Source organism: Struthio camelus, unplaced genomic scaffold (genome assembly GCF_040807025.1).
Source record: "Struthio camelus isolate bStrCam1 unplaced genomic scaffold, bStrCam1.hap1 HAP1_SCAFFOLD_48, whole genome shotgun sequence".
Lineage (NCBI taxonomy): Eukaryota > Metazoa > Chordata > Aves > Struthioniformes > Struthionidae > Struthio > Struthio camelus.
In genome coordinates, this window is record NW_027182705.1 from 1058685 (window position 1) to 1066664 (window position 7980).

At 55.2% G+C, this 7980-nt stretch overlaps 1 protein-coding gene across 1 annotated transcript; it reads left to right on the forward strand.

Moving 5' to 3' along the window:
• The first annotated feature begins 4291 nt into the window (after positions 1–4291).
• On the forward strand, positions 4292–5317 carry LOC138065215 (olfactory receptor 10A4-like). The gene has a single exon (XM_068929430.1). The coding sequence runs from the start codon at positions 4292–4294 to the stop codon at positions 5315–5317; it is 1026 nt and encodes a 341-aa protein (XP_068785531.1).
• Positions 5318–7980: the final 2663 nt, after the last annotated feature.

Consider the following 7980-nt stretch of genomic DNA (forward strand, 5'->3'; position numbering starts at 1 on the left):
TGATTCTGTGATCTGGGGGGAGGGGCTAGCTGGCTCGATGGGGGAGGGTAGTTATGGATTTCCAAAAGAGGCTCTTTTTTTTGTTTGATTGTTTGTTTATTGTTTTTCGCCCAAGGTGAAAGGGCTCTGGCTATGGGGCAAGACCTTCCTGCTTCAAGGGTGGGTGTTAGGTCAGATCACCTCCAAGCCTTTGCCTTGGAGGTTTACTGCACTGGTGGCTTCCCCTTCCAAAGAGCTTTAGGCCTTCAGCAGGTGTGAAAGGTCTCCTCCTCCCTCAAGGCAGGTGGGGGGCCGTTGGGGTGGAGCTCCAATGCAAAGAGGCAGCATGCTGGAGGTGGGAGCAGGGAGTGGCTGCAAAGGAGGTCCAGGGGAACATGGCCTGGGCAGGGAGGGATGGTGTCAGGAGAGCCAGAGCTCCTGGTTTTACAGGAGTTCAAGGACATGCCTGGACAGTAATGAAAGGCTGAACAAGGCAAGAGTTGACCCTTTGCTGCTCAAGCAAAGAGTTGACCTGGAGTCACGGGACTCCTCTGTGATTAGTGACCAGCTTCAAGGAGGAGACATCTGGCTAGCAGTGGACGAGGCCTGAGTGAGGGATTAGTGCTGAGAACTCAACCTCTCCAGGCCATGGGACCCAATGGCTGCATCCAACTGTGCTGATGGAAGTCACCAAGATCCTTGTAAGGATCCTCGCTGTTGTTCTTGTGCGGGGGTGGAGATGAGGGCAGGCATGCCCAAGGACTGGAGGAAAGTCACATTTGAAGCCCTCTTTAGAAGAGGCCAAACAAATGGTCCAAGGAACAACAGGCTGCTCAGCCTCACTTCAGTGCCTTGGAAAATCACGGTGTGAGGGAGTCCTCTTGAAACACATTTGTGAGCAAACGGATGGGAGTAAATGGAGCAGAACGTGACTGGTAACAGTCAGCACGGGTTTCCCAGCTCTTAATCTTGCCCCACTGACCCTAGGACAGATAACTGGATTGGTGGGAGAGGGCAGAGCAGTGGATGTCACGCACCTGGTCTTTAGCAAAGGCTTTTGACAGGGTGTCCCAAGTCAGGATGCCATGGTGTGGATGGGTGGACAACCAGGAGACTGAAGCACTGCTTGGCTGACTGGGCTCACAGTGCAGTGTCTGATGGGTCATCCTCTGCCTGGGGGCCTTTAACAAGGGAAGTCCCTCAGGGGTCTACGCTGCTATCTGTCCATCTTTGTCACTCCCCTGGAGGAAGTCTGCAGAGGAGACTAGACTGGAGGAATACAAGTCACTGTGCTCACAGCTGGGGCAGCCATGCAGAGGGACCTTGAAAGTCTGGAGGAGGACATAGCATGCACTCTCATGAAATGCAGCCAAGACAAATGCCAACTCTTGCCCCTAGGGAGCAAGAACCCCTTGCAACAACACAGGCTGTGGGCAGCTTTCAGGGAACAGCAAGGGCCGGCTGCTCCCAAAGGGACGGGCAGCTGGGAGACAAACATGATAACAAGGGCAAAAAGGCAGGGGCCTCCCCAGGCAGGGCCAACCCCACCCTACCCAAGCAAAGCGAGCAGGGCACACCTGGAGATGGTAGCTGGGTTCAGCAAAGACTCCAGATCATGAGGAGAGTTCTTGGTGACGAGGCAGGTCCAAGGTCAAGCCAGGAACACAAGTCAGCAAACCAGGATCAGGCCCAATGACAGTAACCAGGGTCAGACAAGGCCCTGTAATTGCAGGGCATGTCCAGAGAGATGAGGTATGTCCAAGGTCTAGCCAGAAATCCAGTCCTTGAGTCAGAGTCTGGATCGTCAAGGTCCATGGTCAGGAATGGGCACAGCTATAATGCCGCTGCAGATAGGCACACCTGCAGTGTAGGTCGAGATGGGACTTAAGGCCCAGACCTGACCAAGTGGGCTCCAGTGCCATGCGCAGGGGGTTTGTGGAGGCCCCTGGTGTGGCTGATCAGGGCCTAGAAGGCCTGTTTAGTGCCCCCAGGGCCCTGACAACAGACTGGTCAGGAGCAGCTCTGTGGAAAAGGCCCTGGGGGTCCTGGTGCATGGCCAAGTGAACCTGAGCCAGCAGTGTGCACTGGCAGTGAAGAAGGCCAACAGCCTCCGGGGATGTGTGTGCAGAAGCATGGCCAGGAGATGGAGGGAAGTGATCTCCCCCCATTACTCACTGCTCCTTACACCACATGTAGAGCGCCACATCCAGTGCTGGGTCCCCAATTAAGGCAAAACAATGACAAACTGCAGTCAGTTCAGTAGGAGGCCATCAGGAAGCTCAGGCAGCTGCTGCACAAACTTCTGCATCCATGGGACCAGCAGCTCCTGCTCCTCCAGCCAGGGCAGAGGCCAAGGAGACTGCACCTCATGCCATGCCAGTCCAACAGCACCAAGAGGAATCATGCCCAGTGGAACCCACTGGTGCCACAACAGGAGCAACAGAGGCCTCTGGGCACCTGCCAGGGAGGAGAGAGGGACACAAACCACAAGGACATATCAAGAGCTCTGCTCTCTTCAGCCCCTGACACACCAGTCACTCGTGCCTCAGGGAGAGTTTGGGGGCCCTCTCACCTCAGGGGACAGAGCCTGGCACCCGAGAGGGGGACTCACCCATCACCCAGGGGAAGTCTCCATAGCAGGGAGGAAATGCCTGGGGCTCAGCCTCTCCCTCCCCACTGACCATGGTGGGGGGCTGGAGGGACCAGCTCAGGCCACCAGGGCTCTCTCAACCTGAGCGAGGCAGTGAACAGAGAGGTGTCTGCAGGCAGGTGAGGGGAATCCCATTCACAGCATCTCTCCTGACTTTGCATTGTGAGTTTGGAGGAGTCCTGAGGCCTTCTCTGCCTCACTTTCCCTTTCAAAGGAGCATGTGCCAGAGTCTGAGTGACCAGAGTTATGGCGCAAGCTGTATGCCAGAAGTGTTCACAAAGTTTCCAGCAGCTCAGAGGTTTCAGTCTCCTTGGAGAGCCAATTAGGCATTGCTGCCTCTCTGCAGTGCCTGGGGAGAGACCAGCTGCAGCAGGAGCCTTCAGAGACTCCTGAAGTGCTTTCAACCCCAGGACAGTGCAGAGAGCAGGGGGGATTCAACTGCTGCTGGACACAACCGCAGGAGGGGCTGAAAGAAGACGGCAAGGGCAGAGCAATGCCTGAGAGCTGGGTTGTGGTTTGCGGAGAGCTCAGGGAAGAGAAGGCCGTGGTGGGCAAGAAGCAGAGGGTGAGACCCCAACCTCCATCATCATTGCCCAACACCATCAGTGCAGAGGTCACCACCTCATCCGGAGGCCTGCAGCTTTGTGTTGTGTCTTCTGAGTCAGGTCTGTTCCTTTCTGGCTGGGGAGGCTTTGCACGGTGGCATCTATGGGTGAGGAAAGTGATGGGCATGTCCTTTGCTGGGTGTCTTCTACTCCAGCTCCCCCTTCCCTCCACACGTTTCTCCTGATGCCCTTGTTAGCAGAGGAGAGTGCTGGGGAGCTTGTTGGTTGGTGCGGAGTTAGTTTGTGCCTTTGCTGCCCCTGAGCCAGCCCAGAGCCCCGCGAGCACAGCTGGCAGTGCTGAGGTCCAGCTGCTGGGCTGTGCCACCAGGCAGCCCCAAGCCTCTCCCAAACCATTGCTTGGAGGGGCATCTACACCAAGGGAATGATCTCCCCTGGCCTCTTCCCTCCTGCCCTGCTCCCAATCTCTCCTCCTCACAATCAGTGATTCGCTCACGTGTCCATCTTCTCTCAGGTCCAGCTCCCTTTTCTCCCTCAAGCCCATGTGGAGGCTCTCTCTGAGAGCTCTCTGAGGAAGTCCTGCTGCACAGTGCTGGGGATGTCCCCTCCTGAGCCACGCACTGTCGAAGGAAGCACACGCCCTGTCCCTTCCAAATACAACTGCTTTGGAGAGCTGAGGTCAGCCGTTTGGTGCAGGGCCCATGCTCCTGCCCTGAGGAAAAGGGCACCTGGCATGATGTGCTCGCAGAAAGGGGTCTCCTGGCCTGCTAGGAATGGTGGCTGCTATTCAGAACAACTCTGGGTGCCAGAAAGACACTGTCACAGTCGGAGTGAATGCTTTCTCTCCTCTGCCTCTACTCCAAGCAGGAAAGGAGCACCTCCGAGGGGCAGCTCACAGATGCATGGCTTAACTCCCTGGAAACCCCTGGTTCCCTCCTTTCAGTAGTCATGGGGGCCCTAAAGGGAACACCAATGCGGTCAGGGAAGTGCCAGGCTCCGTGTTTTCTCTGACAGCCACTTCCTTCCTGATCCTTCTGCACTGGAAAGAAGGAAAGAAACAGATGTTTTTTCTTGTAGGTTGCCTCGTTGGGAAAGAGGAATGAGGGACCTGTGGCGCTCTGTGGAGAAAGGGGAATGGGAGAATTGCACATTGCCAAAGGAGTTTCTCCTGCTGGGAATGGGGAATGTTGTCTCCTCGCTCCAGGCACCACTCTTCTTCCTCTCACTCATCATCTACTCAGTAACGATGGTCGCAAACATGCTCATTGTTGTGCTGGTGGTGGCAGACCGGCACCTGCACACCCCCATGTACTTCTTCCTGGGCAATCTGTCCTCCTTGGAGACCTGCTACAGCTCCACCATCCTGCCCCGGCTGCTGGCCAGCTTCCTGACTGGAGACAGCACCATCTCTGCTCACGGCTGTATGGCTCAGTTCTATTTCTTTGTTGCCTTTGCAGTTAGTGAGTGTTACCTGCTGGCCATGATGTCCTACGATCGGTACGTGGCCATATGCCAGCCCCTGCTCTATCCAAGCCTCATGACCTGGAAGGTCTCTCTGCAGCTGGCAGCAGCCTCTTGGCTAGTGGGACTCCTTATCTCTACCGTAGTCACTTCTTTCTTATCCCACTTAAGGTTTTGTGGCCCCAATGTTATTGACCACTTCTTCTGTGATTTCACACCATTGCTGGAGCTCGCCTGCAGTGACACCAGGCTGATCACACTACTAGCTTCTGTACTATCTATCCTTAATGCAGTCTTCCCCTTCCTGTTCACACTGGCCTCCTACGTGTGCATCATAGCTGCCATCCTGAGGATCCCATCTAGCGTGGGCAGGCAGAAGGCCTTCTCCACCTGTTCCTCTCACCTCACTGTTGTCACTGTTTTCTACGGCACCCTCATCATTGTCTACCTGATGCCCAGAACCCCCCAGCTGAGGCAGCTCAACAAAGTGTTCTCCTTTTTCTACACCGTCCTCACACCCCTGGTCAACCCCCTCATCTACAGCCTGCGCAACAGGGAGGTCAGGGCGGCCCTGAGGAAAGGGCTCCGCAGAGCTTTGGCCAGCTCCACGAGCTCCGAGTATTGCTGTGGCAGGGTGGTAAAACCCCCTCGGGTGCATACGTGACCTGCCAAGGAGACAATGGGGGAAGGTGTGTGCTCCCCACCAGGAACCCCTCAAGGAGCATGTGTTTTGTGAGGTTGAAACAGAAAGGGAGGGAAGAGGTCATTGGAAAAAACCCAAATATTTCTCCAGGTCATCTAATAAAAGTCTGATGAAAAAGATGTGTGTATATGTGTGTTTCTAGATGGTTAAGGGGACATGAGACAAATCCCACACCTAGAGCTATGACCCTTTAATAAGCCCCAATAGTGAAACCCCTGTCATGTCCAGTGATTTCACATCTTGGCTAATATCCCAGTTTACTGCCCCTACCATTTCCCAGCCGCGGAGCTTCCTTTCCCATCTCTGCAAGGGCAAGTGGTCTTTTCTCCTTCCTTTAGACAAGATTAACTGACGCAGTGCTGATCTGACGGAAGGAAGGGGAATGGGAGGGAAGGGTGGGAAGGGACCTCAGGAGGTCTCCAGCCCAACCTCCAGGTCACAGCTGGTGACCTATGAGGTCAGATGAGGTTACTCAGGGGTTTATCCAGCTGGGTCTTGAGGAGCTCCACGGATGGAGACTGCACCACTTGTCTCGGTTGCCTCTGTCTTTCTGTCCTCATTGTAAAAAGTTTCTCCTCCTGTCCAGCCAGAACCTCTTTCGATTCAGCTTATGCTTTTGGTCTCTCATCCTCACACTGTGCACTGCTCAGAAGAGCCAGAGGTTACCCTCAGGTCCCCCTGAAACCCTCTCTTCCCCAGGCTGAACAAGTCCAGCTCCCTCAGCCTCCCCTCCCACGACAAGGGCTCCAGACCCTGAGCCCCTTGGGGGACCTCCACTGAGCTTGCTCGAGTTGGTCTATGTTGTTCCTGTGTCGGGGGGGGGGGGGCCCAACTCTGGACACAGCCTCTAAATGGAGGTCTAATGAGTGGTGAGCAAAGGCAGATGTTCACTTCCCTTGAGCTACTGGCCGTGCTCCTGCACATACAGGCCAGGGTGCTGTTGGCCTTCCTGGCTGCCAGGGCACACTGCTGGCTCCTGTTCAGCTTTCTCAGAACCAGGACCCTCAGGGCCTTGGCCACAGAGCTGCTCCCGGCCAGTCTGTCTCCTTCGTGGGGCACTGCAAGGGGTTCTTCCCTCCTGGGGCAGGAGTGGGCATTTTTCTCTCTTGAATTCCCTAAGGTTCCTGAGCCCCAGGAGCTCCATGTCTTTCTTGTACTGGGGAGCCCAGAACTGGACACAGTCCTCCAGGTGAGGCCTCACCAGGGCTGAGGAGAGGGGCAGGATCACTTCCCTCGACCATGCTGGCAACACTCTGCCTAATGCACCCCAGCATACCATTGGCCTTCTTGACCACAAGGGCACATTCCTGCCTCAGGCTTAACTTGTTGTCCACTAGGACTCCCAGGTCCTTCTCGGCAGAGCTGCTTTCCAGCATCTCAGCCCTCAGCCTGTACTGCTGCACGGGGTTATTTTCCCGAGGTGCAGGACCCCGCACTTGCCTTTGTTGAACTTCAGGAGGTTCCTCTCCGCCCACCTCTCCAGCCTGTCCAGGTCCCTCGGAATGGCAGCACAGTCTTCTGGTGTCTTCGCCTCTCCCCCCAGTTTAGTAGCATCAGCAAACTTGCTGAGGGTGCACTCTGTCCCTTCCTCCAGGTCATTGAGGAATACATGGAACAAGACTGGACGCAGGACTGACCCCTGGGGAACACCGCTAGCTACAGGCCTCCAGCTAGACTGCGCCACTGACCACAACCCTCTGAGCCCTCCAATCCAGCCAGTTCACAATCCACCTTCATTATCCACTCATTCAAACCACTCTTCCTGAGCTTCCCTAGGAGGATGTGATGGGACACAGTGTCCAAAGCCTTGCTGAAGTCCAGGCAGACAACACCCACTGCTCTCCCTTCAACTACCCAGCCAGTCATTCCATCCAAGAAGGCTATCAGATTGGTCAAGCATGAGTTCCCTTTGGTGAATCCATGCTGACTACTACTGATCACCTTCTTGTCCTCCACATGCTTAGTGAGGACCTCCAGGATCACCTTTCCAGGGTTGGAGGTGAGGCTGAGAGGCCTGTAGATTCCTGGCCTCCTCCCTCTTGCCCTTTTTGGAGACTGGAGTGACATGGGCTTTCTTCCATTCGTCAGGCACCTCTCCTGTTCTCCAGGACCCTTCAAAAATGATGAAGAGTGGCCTAGCAATAACATCCACTTCTCTAAGGGAAGCAGGTGGGACTTGGGGCACAGGAGCTGTAACCCTCAGCTACAGAGGCGAGGGGAAAAGGGTTCGATGTTAACAAGAGCCAAGTAGGTCCCCAGGGGCTGATGGGAGAGCTGGCCGGGCTGGGGAGGGGAGGAGGAAGGTTGTCCACACATGTCCCATACCAGAAATCCTGCCTTTCCTACACATCCAGGTGTCATCAGAAGACCCTCTGAATCAGGAGGAATCCAGGAATGTGGATAACAGGGATTCTCCAAGCTGAAACAAGAAGAAAACTGTGAAAGCCAACATCTGATATTCTTTGTGTTGTTGCTGATGGAAATGTTCCTCTTGTAAGTGCCCTCCTGAGAGCTCTCCACTTAGCCTCACCAGAACTGAGAGCTGATGAAAATGCTGGGGAGTGGCCTGGCTTGTGAGGGCTTCTGGCCTTTGAATCCCCCCTCGAGTGTATGTGGTGCTGAGT

What these genes read in the sequence shown, in the direction of transcription:
- LOC138065215 (XM_068929430.1), top strand. Translation starts at nt 4,292, where the DNA reads ATGAGGGACCTGTGGCGCTCTGTGGAGAAAGGGGAATGGGAGAATTGC.